This window comes from Antechinus flavipes, chromosome 1 (assembly GCF_016432865.1).
Source record: "Antechinus flavipes isolate AdamAnt ecotype Samford, QLD, Australia chromosome 1, AdamAnt_v2, whole genome shotgun sequence".
Taxonomy (NCBI): Eukaryota; Metazoa; Chordata; class Mammalia; order Dasyuromorphia; family Dasyuridae; genus Antechinus; species Antechinus flavipes.
The window spans coordinates 95,664,178-95,684,316 of NC_067398.1; the positions used below are offsets into that span (position 1 = coordinate 95,664,178).

Genomic DNA, 20,139 nt, shown 5'->3' on the forward strand with positions numbered 1-20,139 from the left:
ATATGACCTAAATATTAATGGTCATATCATTACAAAAAAAAATAGAACCAAATTAGGTACCTTTTATAAGGATGGTTAAAACAATCTGAGATAATATGCTTGTGGTAAGTACAAGCAGGTAAGGGCAATATTTAATATATAACAATATATTCTATTAAAATTAATCTATTTTATTTCTTATATGCACATATATAGTAAACTCTCACTTTCCTCTCATATTTAATAGGGGACATGGAAAAGTTTAATGAAAACCTAAAAATATGGAGATGGACAAAGTTTAGGAATCCCTGGGGTAGGGGATGAATTCTTAACCCAATGAAGGACAGACACAATCACAAAAAATTTAAAATTAAATTGTATTATATATAAATATATATATATATATATATATATATATATATATATATATATATATATATATATATATAATATTGAGAAGCATTGGCCTGTATACATTATGTATTATATATACTATGTATTACAAGAGAATGTTACATATATGTTACAAGAAAATATATATTATATATACTATATAACATATAATTCTTTTCAATATAATATGTGTATTTATGTATATATACAGACATATATGTAGTTATAAAATCATTTAGAAGGAGGGGAGTTCATAAGAGCTGGAAGGAATCAGAGAAGTTTATGTAGAGGGTAACTCTTAACCCAATCATTGAAATAAATCAGGGATGTTAAAAGGCAGATGCAAAGATGGTATGCATTCTAGGCATGAAAAATAGCCTGTGAAAAACATGGAGACATGAACTAGAATGTTGTGAATAAGTAATAGAAAATAGTCCAGTTTGTCTGAAAAGAAAAAAGCATGTGAATGAGATTAATATGAAATAAACCCAGAAAAGCAGGCTGAAAAAAAGTTTGTGATGAGCTTAAATGTCAGAGATTTTTAAATCTTATCCTATGAGTCATGGGGACCAATGGAAATCTGGAGGCAGGTAAATAACTGGGTCATTTCTGTGCTTTAATATCACTCTAATAGTTACACAAATTATGAATTAGAGAGAAGACAGGCAAGACTGTTACAGAAATCTAAATAAGAAGCAACGAGGGTATAAAATGTATGAGTAGAGAGAAGAGAGCAAATGAGAAGGTAGTTTTGGAAGCAGGATGGTGGAGATTTGGGAACATAAGGGGAGAGAGAAAGGAAGAAGGAATAGAAGAAGCATTTGTACAAGTTTCTGCTTTGTGCCAAGCACTGTCCTAAGCACTTTTACTGTTATGGGCCAGAACTTGAAACAAGGTACTAAGTGGAATTGAGGAGACAATGGTTAAATCTAGTTTAACACTGATTTAATCCTACAACAAATAATGGTTTCCTAGTGATATAATGATTGGTATTTACTCAGTATGGAACATATAAGCTAGAAGCTGTCAGGGCCAGAAAACACAAAAGCACTAGAAGCTTTCGGAGGCTGAGGCAGAGTCATTCCATCTTCCTCCTTTGTTATGGCTGGAGGCTGAAGCACAAACTTTTGGATTAGGAGAGATTCAGGAAGCTAGAGGCAGAAACAGAGAAAATAAAGAACTGGCAGCAGGAGCTCAAGTTCTCAGAACCAAGGAGAGAGATAGGCCTCTAAGAAAGCTAATCGAGTCCCAGGAAAAGAGACAAGACTTTAAAAGAAATAATAAAACATTTGGACTTAAACATCTGGCTGCACTTGTGGTGATTACTGAACTGAAATGAAGGCTGCTCCCAGAGACCCCAGGGAAACCGAACCAAGAAGAACATTACATTTTACAAAGAACATCTCATTTTTTTCTAGGGCAACCACACTGAGAGATAGATTTCTTATTCTCCATTTTACAATTGGGAGAACTGAGGCAAACAGAGATTAACTAGGAAGTTTGACTTTGAACTGAGGTCTCCTGATTTCAGGAGCCTGATTTCAGGCTCACCACCAAAATGCTTTATTGTGTTTCTGAAGGTGATATTGAGGTTAAGAACCAGAGTGGTGATACATAAGTAATGAAGTTAGGTGCCAAGGGGAAAAAGATGATGAGTTCAGTTTTGGACATATGAATTAAAGTTGTCTGAGGGAATGACCAGTTGAAATTTCCAATAGATATTGGAAGCAGAATTGAAGTTCAGAAGAAAAGGACTGAATATAATTGAACATATATAATTGAATTAATGGGAGCTGATGAGATTGTTGTGAAAAAGGGAATAAAATCTAGGCTTGTTTGTAGGCAACAGGAGATAAGAGAAATAAAGGAGAATTAAATAGGCATAAGTGTTTTGAATACATCTTGTCTTTCAAAGATCATTTTCTCTCTTAGTTCACAGGGAGAAGTGCTGACTGGGTTTGGAGAGAAGCCTATGGTTTTGAGTAAGGTTTTTGTTTCTCCTGAAGCTTTTTTTTTTTTTTTTTTTTTTGCTAGATGGTTGCCTCAACATGTGTGCTTGACTGTAAGAATGCACATCTTTGGCGTTACCATTCATGAGAAGCAGAGCTGAAAGCATGTTCAGGTTTACCTATGTTAAAACAGATATAGATATAGATATGGAAATATGTATGTGTATATATATATATATGTGTGTGTGTATACATATATATGCATATATACATATATATTTATGACCATTTTTTTATTTTACTTTTTATTGACTTATTCTCTCAGTTTATTTGCATCTTGTATCAATATAATGCCCAGATTTTTTATCATCATTTTTCTAAATGTTTTTGGAAAAGGAAAAGGAAACTATCTTATCTTCTAAATGTATGCTTTTTAAACTCACCCAGAAACTGAAGGCCTGGATCATTCTTTCTAAGAAATGAATTATCTAGTTCCCCTAGCCTTATCTATTATGTTACAAAAAATAAGATATCAAATCTCTAATTTAATTACTATTTATATTGTACTTTTACATTTGCAAAGCACTTTAAATATGTTATTTGATCCTCTCAACAACTCTGTGAGGTAGTTATTATTTCTACTTTATAGATGAAGAAACTTAACCTCAGAAACATCAAATGCCTGCCTAGTTACATGTCTGAGACAGCATTCTATCCTCTAGACCAGGGCTTTTTAAACTTTTTCTACTTATAATCTCTTTTTACCCAAGAAATTTTATGTGACACTGGCATATAAGTATCTAAAATAGATAAACAAATTAAACATTTACTGATAATAAATCATCATTTTGCAACCCCCCACATTCAGTTATGAGACCCTATATGGGGTCTAAGAAGCAGGGGTCTATGGCACATAACTAGAAATAGCTAACATTTATATAGCATCTGCTATGTGTTTGCTATGCAAACCATTTTATAATTATTATTCCATTTGATGTTTACAATAACTCTTAGAAGTAGATGCTGTTATTATCTCCATTTTACAGTTGAGGAAACTGAAACAAATAGAGGTTAACAAATAGGGTCACACAGATGCTAAACATCTAAAGTCTAAATCTGAACTCAGGTCTTCTGAAATCCAGGTACAACACTTTATATCCTATATCATGTAGTTGCCTTCAAAGTAGATGCTTATCATCAAAAAAATGGCTAAGCAAGTTGTAATACATGAATGAAATAGAACACAACTGTGCTATAAGAAATGATACTATTATAAATATAGAAAAACATGGAAAATCTTATTATGAATTAATTTGTGAAAGGTTTTAATGTTTAACAAAGAAGTTCATATTTTATCCTAGAGGTTTAAAAAAAGGAGATTTTTGAGCCAGGTAGTAACATGGTTAGATTTATGAATGAGAAATATAACTTTGGCAACTAGAATAAGATGCACTGGAGTCAAGAAAGATCAATTAAGATGAAATAGCAAGAGTTACGATGAGAAGTGATGAAGGTCTTGAGTAAGATGGTAGTTTGAGTCAGTACAGAGAAAGTACAAATTAGAATTGTTTTAGAGGTGGAATTGACAAGATCTGGCAATGGGTAGTGAGGGACAGTGAAGAGGTATAATATTGAGGTTCTGAACCCTAGTCAATGAACGGGTATATTCTCAACAGAAAGGGGAATTTGGAACTGATATGAATTGATATCAAAGTGAACTTAAAACAACCATGAAAGGGGAAAAAAATGAATACAACAACCAAAATGAGGAAAAAACAACAAAACAATGGAAACTGAATACAAGGAAATTTTAATGACCACATTTGGACCTGAAATAAACAGAAACCACTTTTCACCACTTCTTTGCATAAGTGGAAGTTTTGAGGAATGAAATATTGTACATATTGGTTCAAATGGTTTTTTCAAAAGGTTTCTCAGTTCTACTGGACTTTTTATCCTTCTTTTTTTCATTCTTCATTATAAAGGATGACTCTCTAGAGAAGGAAGAGAAGATGGTGGGAGGAATTCATTGAGAAATAGAGTTCTGATATAGGAATATTATCAATAAAAATGAATTTTTAAAATGTAATTCAAGATTCTGATTGCTAATTCTTTGCCCTACTGGTAATAGCCTATTTTCCATCCCTATTTTCTTGATCCATACCTACTACAAATTTAAATCATTGTACATACCCTTTAGTTCTAACCCATAAGACTTTTATTCCTTGAATATTCTGTCCTACTTACTTTTAAGTGATGTTATCATCATTAATCCAACTTCTTACATCTAAAAGAGACAAAGAACAAACGGATACTTTCCTATTGTGATTTATGGACACACTTCTTTGATTGATAAAATGGAAGCTCTTTGAGGAAAAGGACTGTCCAAATTTTTGTGTCTGTATCCCTATTGCCTGGTAGGGTTTCTAGAATATAGTTTCTACTTAATAATTACTTGTTGATCAATTTATTGTAAATCAAAATAATACCAAATTAGCTAATATCTAACTGTTAGATGGTTTAAGAATCTTGGAACCTCTCTACAAGGCCCAATATTTCCATCAATATATCTTCATAATATGATCTTTCCTTTTAATTAGGTTTTTTTTAGTATGTTTTGTCTCTTAGTCCCCACATTTTCCTATCAAGTAGAGATGGACTTTAGTACCATTCTAGACTCAAACTTGTAATTCCGGACAAGTTATTTTACTGTCCTCATCCATGAAACAGAGAGAATAGTAACTGAATCACTTACCTTAAAGGGTTGTTGTGAAAATCAGGTGAGATATTGAATATAAAATAATTTACAAACCTTAAAATACTGTGTAACTACCATCATTATCATCTCACTTTTTCAAGGATAGAAATGGTACAGGGACAAGTCTTTCTACTGCTTTTCATCTTTTATCTTTAACATTCTGTGAATTATTGACAGGTAGAAAAAATAACACTTTTTGTAACTGAACAAAAGGATTATGATACAAGCTTATCTTCTGCAGGATCATTGAAAGTATCCTTAGTATAACATAACTTTATATAACCAATAGCAGAGAGAACAACAAGAATAACAAATACCTCATCCTGTTCCTGCAGGACTTTGATATTCTATGTCAGGAACATACACTTTCAAAGATTTATGGATGTTTTAAGTATTTGGCATGGCGTCCTCAATTATATATGTTGTTTAAATTTGAATCAATTTATCATCATCATATGCTAATAGTCTTTTGAATAGAAATAATTTTCCAAACATCACTAATTTTAAAAACTTCAAAAAGTACTTTCCAGAATCAATTTACCTTGGAGAGAGAACTGTTTTCTCTCCCTTATCCTTTACAACAACTTTAATTAAGCAACTTCCTGTTTTTAAAGTTCCTCCATTGATATATGCTGTTATTAAACCACAAGGAATTGTTAACTCTGTCTTTTCCTTCATTATTCCAGCCGTGTAAAGAAAACTGAAAAAAGCCAAAATCCAAAGTAACAAACCCCCCCCCTTTTAGGCTTAATTTATTGATGCTGAACCTGTTAAGCCCACACAGAGTGAAACACAGAGTGAAAATGCCAGCCAGTCCTCAGTCCATAAGAAAAATAATTTGTGGCTTAAATAATTTAAATGTTATTTTGTATATAATTTAAAAATATCTGTTGCTCTTCATACCTATGAGAAGAATAACATCTACTATTCCATTCCTCTCTTCTCTCTGACATTACTCAAAGAAAAACAAAAATTATTCATGAAAAAAAAAAACTTACCCTTTCCATTTCTTTGAAGTCATCATCTAACTTGGTTCCTTCTGCTCCTCCAACCTTCTCACTCACTTTCTGCAAAAGGAAAAATATAGATTAGTTGTAAATGAGGTATTTTCAAAGACTTGCTAGGACCCTTTGCTTCCCAACTTAATTGTCTCTGTACAGTTGAGGAGAACAGCATGATCATAGTTTTCACTTGCATGAGAAATTTTGGAATTTGAGAATATGTATACAATATGCTTCTTTTTATATAATTTTACAACAGTATGATTTATCATCATTATCTTATTTCACTGATTCTTCCCAGCTGGTATCCAATCGATAGAAAGATAAATAGATGGATAGACAGAGAATTTATTAATTCTTATTTGTGAGCCAGGCACCATACTAAGTATTAACAAAGATAGCAAACAGTTCCTGCTCTCAAGGAGCTTACAGTCTAAGGCGGGAAGATAGCATATATAAGGAAGCTAAAATGTGTAACTGAGAGGACAAGGGAGAAACAGTCTGGAGGGGGAAGGGTGTTATCATTAATAACGTACTTAGCTAGTTCTCATACAGAACTCATGAGATAGAGATCAAAATACATAAAAAATGAAATTCACGAGGAAATGTATCTTGCATTTCTCCTCTGTCACATTATTTTATATCACCATACCTTTCTAAAAAGCAGTTAAGAGATGAAGAGCCTGCTTCAAAATAAAAATAAAAAATCACTCATTTATCATTTATTAAGTAGTCCATAGTAGGCTATGGACTAAGTTCTGGAGATACAAGGAAAAGTAAAAATACCTAAATATTCCCTGTACCCAAGGAGTTAGACTGAGAACTCCTTGCAACTTGCAAAACAACTATATAAATGCAGTGAAAGAGAAAGAGACAAAGAAATATGTAAAGGGCTGAAACTCTTGAGTGGATGCACTGAGGTCAGTTCGAGCACTTAAGGCTAATTACTGATTAGACAATATTCTATAAGCATATGCTTGGAAAATGGCCCTTCCCACTATCCTGTCCTGGCTCAATAACTGGTGTATACAGAGAATTGTAGGAGGGATTAAGGGGTGGAATAAGACTAGCCAGGGTCACTTCTGGGCAGGAGATGAAGAAAGAAGGTTGTGGAGATTCTGCTTCCATCCAATTCAATCCTACCTCTAAAGACCAAGAATAAAAACTAAGGACTTTTGCTTATCCTGACTCTGGCTGATTCTAAGATATCCAGGGTGCTAACGCGGTTATCACAGAAACACAGACATATTTTGAAGGACTTTTAAAGTCAAACAGATGATTTTATAATTGATATAAGTGTATATATTTTGAATAATTTAGTTTAGTTATATATAATGTGTATATATACGTGTGTGTGTGTGTGTGTCTGTCTGTCTGTCTGTCTATGTATGGTGCCTATTACATGAAGAATTCAGTATTCTGGGAAGAAGGATAGAAAGTTAAGACAGAGTTCCTTCTATTGTGAAGCCAACAGTCTGACATAAAAATAATAGCACTCATATTTCCATGAGGCCTTAAATTCACAAAGCTCACTGCTCAACCCTTGATACAGGTAACATGAATATTATTTAATAGATAAGGAAAAACTCAGAGATATTAAGTGACTCACTCATGATCAGAAAACCAGTGTTGGAGCCTCAATTTGAATCCACTTGTCTTGGACCTGGTCTCCATTACTGCCACTTTATGTTTCAACAATAATATAGGTTTTGCCCCTTTTAGATTTTCCTCTATGTTATGCTACTAAAAATGTATTTGTTACATATAAATTACAAAGAATATATTAACACTCCTAAGACTTAAGGTGGTTGGAGGTAGAGATAGGAACCAAGAGTTCAATATTCCAGCTACCAATTGAAGAGATTCTCTTTTTTATGATCAGATATGAAGTGATGGCAAAAATATTTCCCCCACTTAGCCAACATTATGCTCACATAGACATTATATCAAGGACAATATGTTCATATCATTTAACCTTTTTATCACTTTTTTTTGGGGGGGGGATGGGGAAGGTAGGTGTTTTTGAACATAGCATGTGTTGTTTTACATTTAATCTCCATAGTACTTTTTTCTGGATACAGATGGCATTTTCTATCCAAAGTTTATTGTGATTGCTTTGGGTCACTGAATCACTGAGAAGAACCAAGTCTTTAATAGATGATCATCGCTCAATCTTGCAGTTATTGTGTACAATGTGTTCCTGGTTTGGCTTCACTCAACATCAGTTTGAGTAAATCCTTCCAGGCCTTTATAAAATCAATTTGTTCAACATTTTATAGAAAAATAATATTTTATTATCTCCATATACCATATTTCACTTAGTCGTTCCCCAATTGATGAGTACCTACTCATTTTCTAATTCTTTGTAACCACAAAAAGGGCTGCTACAAACATTTTTGCACATGGGGGTCCTTTTTCCCTTTTTAATGGTCTCTTTGGGATACAGACCGAGTAGAGACACTGCTGGATCAAAGAATAATTAGATAGTCCTTTGGGCATAGTTCCAAATTGCTTTCCAGAATGGCTGGATGTATTCACAACTCCACCAACAATGTATCAGTGTCCCAGTTTTCCCACATCCCCTCCAACATTTATCATTATCTTTTTCCTGTCATCTTAGTCAATCTGAGAAACATGAGGTGGTACCCTAAGAGTTTTTTTTAATTTGCATGTCTCTAATTAATAGTTATTTAGAGCATTTTTTCCTATGACCAGAAATGGTTTTATTTTTTTCAACTGAAAATTGTCTGTTTATATTTTTGTAATTATCAATTGAGGAATGATGTGTGTTCTTATAAATTTGACATAGTTCTTTATGTATTTTAGAAATGAAATCTGTATCATAAACATTAGCTGTAAAGATTTTTCCTTCTTTGTACTTTTCTTTTAATCTTGTTTTTGTTGATTTTGTTTATACAAAACCTTTTTTAATTTAATGTAATCAAAGGTGCCCATTTTGCCTTTCATAAAGTTCTCTAGTTTTCCTTTGGTTATAAATTCCTCCTTCTTCAAAGATCTATCCCTTGATCTCCTAATTTGGTTATGGTATCATCCCTTATGCCCAAATCATGTATTCATTTTGATTTTATTTTGGGATGGGGTCTGAGTTTCTGATATATTATTTTCCAGTTTTCCTAGTAATTTTTGTGAAATAGTGAGTTTGGATGTTTATCAAATGCTAGATTGCTATAGGCCTTGATTTTATTGTGTGTAACAAATCTATTCCACTGATCCACTACTCTATTTCTTAGCCTGTAACAAATGCTTCTGATGACTGCTGCTTTATAATATAGTTTTAGGTTCGATACTGCTAAGCCATGACCCTTTGTATTTTTTTTTTCATTAATTCCCTGATATTCCTGAACTTTTGTTCTTCCAGATAAATTCTGTTATTGTTTTTTCTAGTTCTGCAAAATTATTTTTTGGCATTGAATGGTATGGCACTGAACAAGTACACCAATTTAGACAGAATTATCATTTTGGCCAACCCATGAGCAAATGATATTTTTCCAATCGTTTAGAACTGATTTTATTTATGTGAAAAGTGTTTTGTAATTGTGTTCATATAGTTCTTGGGTTTGTCTTGGCAGGTAGACACCCAAGTATTTTATTTTGTTTATAGATATTTTAAATGGAATTTCTCTTTCTTTTGCTAATTGACTTTGTCAATAATAATAAGAAATGCTGATGATTTCTGTGGGTTTATTTTATATCCTGCAACTTTATTAAAGCTGATAATTCTTTCCAATAGGTTTTTGGATGATTTTCTAGGATTCTCTAAGTATATCAGCATATCATCTGCAAAGAATTATAGTTTTATTTCCTCATCGCTTATTCTAATTCCTTTAATTTCATTTTTTCTTACTGCTAAAGCCAACATTCCTAGTACAATGTTGAATAACAGTGGTGATCATGGGCATCCTTGTTTCACCCCTGATTTTACTGAAAATGCATTCAGCTTCTATTACAAATAATGCTTGCTGTCAGTTTTAAATAGATATTGCTTATTATTTTAAGGAAAGCTCTCTTTATCCCTATTTCTCTGTAGGGTTTTTAATAGCAATGGGGGCTCTATTTTATCACAAGCTTTTTCCTGCATGTATTGAGATTAACAACAAAAACAATAGAAATCATATGATAATGGTTGATGATGGCTATAGTTTTCTTGATATTTAACCAGCCCTGCATTCTTGGTATAAATCACACTTGGTCATAGTATATTATGCTGCTGCTAAGTTGTAATCACTTTGCTAATTTTTTTAAAATTTTGCATCAATATTCATTAGAGAGATTGGTCTGTAATTTTCTTTCTGTTTTGACTCTCCCTGGTTTAGGGTATCAGTATCGTATTTGTGTCATAGAAAGTATTTGTCAGGACTCCTTTTTTTTTTTTTTTTTTTACCTATTTTTCCATAGTTTACATATTATTGGAATTAATTGTTCTTTAAATGTTTGGTAGAATTCACTTGTGAATCCATTTAACCTCAGAGGATTTTTTTTTATTATTAGTGAGTTTATTAGTGGCTTGTTCAACTTTTTTTTCTAAAATAGTACTATTTAAGTAATTTATATTCTCTTCTCAATTGGAGCAATTTATATTTTTGTAAGTATTTGTTCATTTTGAGTAGAGTGTCAGACTTGCTGCTATTGGGCAGCAAAGTAGCTCCTAATTATTGCTATAATTTCTTTTTCATTGGCGGTAAGTTTATCCTTTTCACTTTTGATGCTAGTGATTCTTTTTCTTTCCTTTTTCTAATCAAATTAACCAAAAGTTTGTCTATTTTGTTGATTTTTTTTCATAAAACCAACTCAATTATATTAATTAGTTCAAAAGTTTTAGTTTTAATTTTATTTCTTCTTTGAGTTTCAGAATTTCTAAGTTGGTATTTAAATGGGAGTTTTAATTTATTCTTTTTTAGGACAAATCTAGCTTTTTTAGTTACATGCCCAATTCATTGATCTCCTCTTTCTCTATTTTATTCATGCAGCTATTTAGAGATATAAAATTTCCCCTAAGAATTGCTTTTGCTGTGTTCCAGTAGGTTTTGGTATATTATCTCATTATTGTGATTCTCTTGGATGAAATTACGGTTTGTTTCTATGATTTGTTATTTGACCCACTCATTTATTCGAATTAGATTATTTAATTTCCAATTGGCTTTTAGTTAATCTTTTCCTAGCCCTTTATTAAATATGATTTTTATTGCATTGTCATCTAAAAAATGAATATTTACTATTTCTGCCTTTCTGCATTTGATTATGAGGTTTTTTATATATAGATATATGAGGTTAAATGGATTCACAAGTAAATTCTACCAAACATTTAAAAATGAGCATTTACTATTTCTGCCTTTCTGCATTTGATTATGAGGTTTTACATATAGATATATGAGGTTAAATGGATTCACAAGTAAATTCTACCAAACATTTAAAAATGAGCATTTACTATTTCTGCCTTTCTGCATTTGATTATGAGGTTTTATATATACATGGTCAATTTTGTGTAAGTGCCATGTACTGCCAAGAAAAAAGTATATTTTTCTGTCCCTATTCAATTTTCTCCAGAGGTTATTTATATCTAGTTTTTCTAGCATTCTACTAACCTTCCTAGTTTCTTGCTTATTTTATGATTAGATTTGTCTGATTCTGAGAGAAGAAGATTGAGGTTCCCCATTAATATAATTTTTCTGTCAGTTTCTTCCTGTAACTGTCTTAATATATTCTTTGGAATTTGTATGCTCTGCCCCGTGGTGCATAATTTAATATCACTACTACTTCATTGTTTACAGTACCCTTTATCAAAATATACTTCCCTTCTTTATCTCTTTCTCTTAGGTCTATTTTTACTTTTGCTTCATCTGAGATCAGAATTGCTACCCCTGCTTTTTTTTTACTTCAGCTGAAGCATAATAAATCCATTCCAGCATTTTACCTTTACCCTATATGTGCCTCTCTGTGCCAAATATGTTTCTTGTATAGGACATATTGTAGGATTCTGTTTTTTAATCCACTCTATTTGCTGTTTTATGGGAAAATTTATTCCATTCACATTCACAGTTATGATTATCATTTCTGTAATTTCTCTCCATCCTATTTTCTCCCCTGTATATACTTTTGTTCTCTCTTTCTATCTTATCCTTAGTAGTGTGTGTGTGTGTGTGTGTGTGTGTGTGTGTGTGTGTGTGTTTGACCTACCCTATCCACTACTTATCTCCTAACACCCCTCCCCCTTCTCTTAGTAGTTTTTTTTAACCTACCCTGCTCACTACTTTATCTTCTATTACCTTCCCCAATTCTCTTACCTTTTTTTTTTCTAGTGTTTCTGCCCTCTCTTCTATTCAGCCCCTCCTTTTCTTTCCTCTTTCTCCTCCTATTTCTTTACAGGGTCAGATAAATTTCTATACCCAAATGAATAACTAAGTTATTCTCTTAGAGCCAAAACTGATGAGATCAAGCTTCAAACAATGCTCATCTCCTTCCTCCTTCCTTAAAGTGTAATTCCCTTGTGCCTCTTCATGTGATCTAATTTGTCCCATTATACCTCCCTTTTTCTCTTCTTCCAGTACAGATCTTTTCCCACCACTTAAATGTAGTTTTCTTTGATACCATCACAAGAAAGAGTCCATTCACAGCCACACCCTCTCTCCATGTGATGTCCCCCTCTGTTTGTCCCAGTAATAAATATAGTCTCAAGAGTTACAGATATTATTTCACATCTAGGGATGTAAAAAGTTTAATCTTTTAAATTATATATATATATATATATATTTTCCCCCTGTTTATCTTTCTATGCTTCTCTTGAATTCTGTGTTTATAGATTAAATTTTCTGCTTAGTTCCATTTTTTTTTCAAAAGAAATGATTGAAAGTCTCTTACTTCATTGAAACTTTATAGCTGCCCCTGAAAGATGATGCTGAATTTTGCTGGGTAGTAATTCTTGGTTGTAACCCCAGGTTCTTTGCCTTCCAGAATATGGTATCCCAAGCCCTCTGATCCATTATTGTAGAAGCTGTCAGATCATGAGTAATCCTGACTATTGCTACTTGATATATGAATACTGCAAGCTGTGGGGCAGCTTGCAGTATTTTTTCCCTTGAGATTTAAGTTTTGGAGTTTCACAACTCTGTTCCTTGGAGTTTTCTATGTGGCATCTCTTTCCAAAGATGAGTGATAGATTATTATTTCCCCCTCTGTTTCTAGAATATAGGGGCAGTTTTCCTTAATGATCTTTTTAAGAATGCTATTCAGGTTTTTTTTTTTTTTTGTTTGTTTGTTTGTTTGTTTGTTTGTTTTTGTTTTGGTCATGGCCTTTAGATAGACCATTAATTTTTAAATCGTCTTTTCTGGATCTATTTTCTATGTCAGATGTTTCTCTAATATGGTATTTCACATTTTCTTCCATTTTTTCATTCTTCTTAATTTGTTTGATTATTCATGTCTCATAGAGTCATTAGCTTTCATTTTACTGTTCTAGTTTTTAATCTAGTTTTTAAGTTTCTTCAGTTAGTTTTTGTAGCTGTTTTTAAAACAGAGCTATTAGCTTTCATTTGCCTTCTAAGAGTTTTTAACATGTGATTTTCTTTTGTATCTTTTTTAGCTTTTGTATCTCTTTTTAGTTAGCTTTTGTATCTCTTTTTTTTGTTTGTTTGTTTCTACTTTTAAAGGTGGTGTTGTTTCCATTGATTTTTTTTTTTTTTTTGCATTTGGCCAATTGTATTTTTTAAAGAATTGCCTTCTTTTCCCAAGTATTGATTCTCACTTGCATATCTCTCATTTCTTTTTTCTTTTTCTCTTGTACCTCTCTTATTTGCCTTGTAAAGTCTTTTATGAAAACTTCCAAGAAACCTCTTAGGGCTTACGACATATTCATATCACTCTTTAAAATTTCTTCTGTGGACATTTTATCCTCCTCTGAGTTGGTGTTTTAATCTTCACTGTCACCATAACAGCTTTCTATGATCAAGCTCTTTTCTTTTTCTTGCTCATTTTCTTTCTTTTTTCTTTTGGTAGTTCTTTTTTTTTAAACTTTTATGTTTGAGCTCTGCTCCTGCAGTAAAGGGGTACTGTCCCAAGCTTCCAGTACAGCTCTGAGTCTTGGCTTTGAGTACAGGAGTAACTTTCCCTGCTCTATTCAGGAAACAGCCTGCTTTCCCAGAGTTTGCCTTCTGATCTGAGACTGGAGGCTGCCCCACTGATCTGCTCCTCTACTGAGCCAGGACCATATATTTCAGTTGCTAATTTGCTGTGATTAAGACCTTTTCACTGGCTTTTTCAGAGTCTTTCTGACCTGTGCTGAACACCATTTTTTCCCCAGTGAGAATAACCATTCTTGAAGTTTTTCAGTCTATCTAAAGCTGGAGCCATTTCATTCCATCAGACTCTGTTCAGAGCTTAGTTTTATGTGGATTTTGAGGGAAATTGGGAGATCTGGAATAGCTTCCTGACTTCATTTGGCCATCTTGGCTCCATCTCCAGAACTACCTTTACCATTGTTTTACATAGCTTCTTACATGTTTAATTTTAGTATTAATATTAAAATTATATCTGAGATCTGGAATATCTTCTTACTAAAGATAAAGAAATATTCTCTGTGAACTGAAACCTGTTTGACTGGTATGGCCTCAGCCCCACAGGATGCAAGTGTGTTAAGGTTAATAAACTCAGAGACTAGAATTATTCTCCTCCCACCCTAGCCCTTTGCCAGTAAAGTCCTTACATCCCTATTCCTAATTCTTCCTTATTAGACAATTAGGAAAAACCCTAATTTTATTGAACCTGACATTCTATTATATTTCCCTAAGGGTGAGAGAGCAATCTTCTGTTGGTGCCAGCTGGCTCTTTGTTTTAAACTCTATATAAATTTGATTCCCAAAAGGATCCTACGTCTTTGTCTAGATTATAAAAGCTATTACAAAGTTCCACATCCAGATGCTAACCCACTGAGTGCTACCCTTAGCTGAGGCAACACTGAGACTGCTCCTTATTGTATTTGTTCTCCTCCCCTTGTGAATAGTAGTACCATTTTGTTTTTGTCTTTTTAAACTGCTGTCCCTGTGTGGCTCTATTGTTCTTTAAGCAAATTCTCCTGTACTATATTCTATGAGCAAAGAAGATCATGATTTGGTTCAAAATTATGTACTATATCTGACAAAATTTAAATTCTGTTTTTTGTTTATTTTTCTCAGTTATTTTCTATCATGTCCAGCTCTTCATGACCCCATCTGAGATTTAATTGGCAGACACTAGAGTATTTTGTCATTCATTTCCTCCCCCAGCTCATTTAAAAAGTGTAGCTGCTGAGGCAAACCAGGGTAAGAGAATTGCTCAGGGACACACTCTACACACTCTTAGTGTCTGAGGCCAGATTTGAATTCAGGAAGATGAGTTTTCCTGACTTCAACTCTGGCACTCTATTCATGGTATCACCTAACTGCACCTTTTTGTTTATATTTAATATTAAACATAGATGGCTGACCATGGGAAAAATAAAGGAATGCTAAGTCAAAATATAATACTTGAAGTTTATTAACAAGAAGGGCAATTTTTTCAAGGTAAGGAAAAATTTTCAAACCCAATAGCATCAACAATTTAGAAAAAACATTATTCATAATTTTCAGTAGATAGATAATTATTCTATAAGAAACCGGATGAAGCAACATTTTAAGATTTATAGTCAAGTTGAAATTTCACCAAATATACATGCCAGTTTTTATGATCATGGGCAAATCATTTAATCTATATAAATTTAACTTTCTGTATCTGTAAAATATGGGCCAATATTTGCAGTACTTACTTTGTGGAATTGTTGAGTTTCAAGTAAGACAATGTAAGCAAAAGACCAAGCAAACTTACATATCTTATATTACTGAGATGATATTTATCCCTGTTATCCACATGAAGAAAAAGAAATTGAAGTATTAAATAAGAAACTTATCAAAGAAAAACAGGAAGCAAGAGGCCTAAAATAACTTCTTTTCTAAACTCCTATATTATTAAATAATAATAAGTAAGGATACTGATAGCTAACACATGCACTTATTTTGTATTAGGCACTGTGCTAAATGCTTTACAATAATTATCTCATTTAATCTTCACAACAATCCTGGAAAGTAGGTGCTATTTTTATCTTTATTTTACAGATGAACAACTGTGTGAAACAGAGGTTAAATTATTTCCCTAGGGTCTTATAGATTATAAGTGTCAGAGGCTGGATTTGAAATCATGACTTCCTTACTCCAGTTCCAAAATGGTTCTGAAATAATTTATGGACCTCTAGGATTTGTAAGAAGCTCTCTTTAAGATCTTTGTCTCTATATTCCAAACTGCCTGCTGGTCCCCTATATATATCACTCACGTCAAACCCAACATGATTAAAATCATTTGCCAATTTTCCTCAAACTCACCTCTCCAACCTCCATATATTTATTCCAATCTTATTTCCCATAATTCCTCAACAGAAACAGTTTTCCTTCATCCAGAGCTTTTCACATTTCTCGTACTCCAAGATCCTTCCTACCTCCATCCTCCAGCAATGCTTTGATCTCTCTACCTATCCAAATCTTACCATTTCTTCAAAACCCAGTCTAAGGCTCATCCTCCTTGACTTTGCTGACTACCCTAGCTAAAAGTTATTGATTTTTTTTTCAATTTCTGTACTTATTGCAGAAAGCATTTATGTTTTAGAGAGAGATTAGATTAGAAGACATCTGAAATGCTATCCAACTGTCAGATTATATTCCTTAATAGCTGTGTCATTCATTTTGCACTTATTTATGTGTGTGAAGATGAACTGTATATAGGCACACATTCATTCAACAAACATGCATTAGGCATCTTCTGTGCATAGAACACTGTGCTAGTCTCAGGGAAGGAGATAATGATTAGATAGGATATGGTCACTCAGACTTTTTATAGTCTAGAAAAGGGAAAGAAGGCTATATTGATTTCATTAGCATAGGCAATTCTCTGTGAGTAAGATACCTTTACTAATACAGATCTACACTTTCCTTACAATCGAGTTGCTGGGTCACTTAGAAGTTAAGTAATTTTCCCAAGATTTCACAGTCTATGTAAAAGGAGGAATTTGAACACATATCTTCCTTATTTCAAATTCATTCTCTGTTCACTATATCATATTACAGCTCAAATGTGTATTGTCAGATATCTAATATACATACTCTTATATAATAAATGCAACAAAATAATATTGTGTGAAATGTGAGGGGGAAATTATCATTGAATAGATTGGAGATCAGAGAAAGAGGTAGCATTTGAGTAAGGAAGAAAATGAGCAGGTAAAGGTAGAGAAGAAAGACATTTCAAATACAGGAAAGAGAAAGAGAGCTGGGAAAATATAAAGTATGTTCATGGGCAAATACATACATACATATGTGTTGCTTCTAGTAACTAGATAACTCCTAGTTAAAAGTTATTACTTTATCTTTTCAATCTTACTGATATGCACTTATTACTGAAGGTATTTATGTTTTGAAGAGATAAATTAGAAGATATTTGGAGTCCTATACAAGCTTTGGAGTCTATTCCTCCATGTCTGTACTATTTATTTTGCACTTAATTGTATATATGAAGATGAATTATTCATTCAGCAAAAGTTCTATATATGTATATGTGATATATACGCACATATACATATATACACATGAAAGATCTACATATCTATGCAGTTATAACAAAAATTAATACACACATATTTTATGCACATATACATACACATCAGTAATGAGGGTGATATACAATCTGCCCATAAAAAGACACAAAAGTATTTTGAAATAAAGCTAAAAATCTTGAACTAATCCCAGTTAATGAGGACCTTGCCTGCTAAGCAAAGGAATCTGAAATCTACTTGGTAAACAATGAGAAACCAAAAGAGATTTAGGGGCTGAACAGACTCAAAAATGAGTCTACTCGGGTCAGACATATGTAAGTATTTGGTTCGGAAGGGGAAAACAGAATTATAAAGGAAAACAAGAAGTAAACTCCTGGAGGAAAGTGTTTGTGCCTTATATAAGCCCTCTACAAAATAAAAATACCACAGCTAGATAATAGCACACAGCTAACGTCACACTGGTTGGATGTCTGCTATGTAGTTGAATTAATGGGCTATGTATTGAATGATCCAAAGAGCAACCAAAAGGCAGAGAAAAGGAACCAAGGTTTCTTGAAGCAGTACTGAAGGCAGTGATAATAACATTGGGTCACTCTCCTTTTCAATACTTAAAAGAATTTTATCATGGCTTTAAAATACAGTATCTTTTTTCTCTCCAAATCTCAATTAATTCCACAGGAAAATCTGGAAATTCCCCACCAACAAACTGTGATATAACATGATCTTTCACTTAGATTCAAAAGTCAAAGAAAACCTCTTAGGTAAATGAAACTTAAATGCTCCATGGTCAGCTTAAATATTATGGTCAGAACCATTACGGCTGTATTGGGAATGTATTTTCTTCTGCAAAGCTGGCAAAGATGTCAGAATAAGAAAAGAATTATGCTTTATGAGTGGAAAGCCAGACTCTAGGCCTGGAGTCAGGAAGACTCATTTTCATGAGTTCAAAACTGTCCTCAGATACTTGCTAGATGTATGACCCTGGGCAAGTCATTTAACCCTGTTTGTCTCAGTATCCTCACTTATAAAACAAGCTGGAAAAAAATGGCAAATCACTCCAGTATTTCTGCAAAGAAAACCTCAAATAGGATCAAAAAGAGTTGGACATGACTGAAAAAAAACTGAAAAACAATGTGCATTATGATGTTTTTTTCCCCCGTGGAACTCTTTCAAAATGATTACCATAGTCTGAATTTTTTTATCCAATCATAACATTAATCATTTTATCATTTTCTCTGCTCTAGAACTCCATTCATTTCTTCTAGTTCTGCCACTCTTCAACTCTTTCCCAAGTCATCATCCTGCACTGGTTATATTGTTCTCCCACTCCATTTTGAATCCTGGATGAACCAGTTCAGCTGTTATTATCTTCTACACTAGAACCCCTTCTTTTTTGACAATTAATCATGCCTTCCCAATCTCCAAAATTGGATTACTTTCACTATCAACCACATTTCCTAATCATAAGCTGATAAATGAGTTCATATAAATTTTAAATTTCAAAATCTCAATTGGACACTCACTACAGCAAGGCACTCCTTTGGCTATTCCATCCTTCTCCAAGTCTTCAAATTACCCCTCCCCACACTCAGCTAAGGACCTCAAATAATGCTTCACTGACAAAAAAAAATGGCATTAGACAGGAGCTTTTTTTTTCCCTTTTCTTTTCTTCCTCTTTCTCTTCTCATATCATTCAGTTATTTTCCACCACTAACTCCTCTCTTTTTCCTTTCTCACATTAGAAGGCAGCCCCTCTCTCCTTGACCAGGTAAGATTATATATGCTTCACCCATCTTATATTGTCGAGCAAATTCTTCCTCAATTAGTATTCCTATTCCTTCCTACTCTTTGGCTAATCTTCAATCACTCTCCATCTCTTGGCTATTCATTGATTCCAACTAACATATACATCATTTAAAAAACTGTGACTTCATCTAATCATTCTCTCCCCAGCTAACACACTATTGTTATTCTCCCTTTAATGATTAAATTCCTTAAGAAACCATGTATAATTAAATTTTTAGCTGTCTGAAATCTGGCTTTCCTCTTCATCATTCAATTGTATCTATTCTCTGCAAAGTTACCAGTAATTTCTTAATCCCCCAGTTTAATAGCCTTTTCTCAAATCTCCTCTATCTTGAACTCTGACACATTCTTGGGTGATAAAAGTTCCAGAAATCATTCCTATAAGTTATTTCTTCCTCCACAAAATATCTTGTGCATATCCCCTTCTATCCACTTATATAGTGATCATGCTTTATATGATATTTATGTATTTAATATGAACTTTATCTTTACAATGGATTTATTTGCCATGAAATCTCATTAGCTAATAATAGGTACAGCTCCAAAGTATGAAAAAAGTTGCGTTTTGATGATCTATCAAATACAAAGAATACAAGTGAAAATTATTTACAGCAATCCTTTCTGTCT

At 33.0% G+C, this 20,139-nt stretch overlaps 1 protein-coding gene across 1 annotated transcript in view; it reads right to left on the reverse strand.

Annotated features, from left to right (window-relative positions):
- SH3GL2 (SH3 domain containing GRB2 like 2, endophilin A1) overlaps positions 1–20,139 on the reverse strand; it is a 226,358-nt gene that overhangs the window by 42,706 nt on the left and 163,513 nt on the right. The window contains exon 2 of the mRNA XM_051987069.1: positions 6,078–6,146. Within this exon, the coding sequence (XP_051843029.1) occupies positions 6,078–6,146 (69 nt within the window). The remainder of the gene's footprint in view (positions 1–6,077; positions 6,147–20,139) is intronic.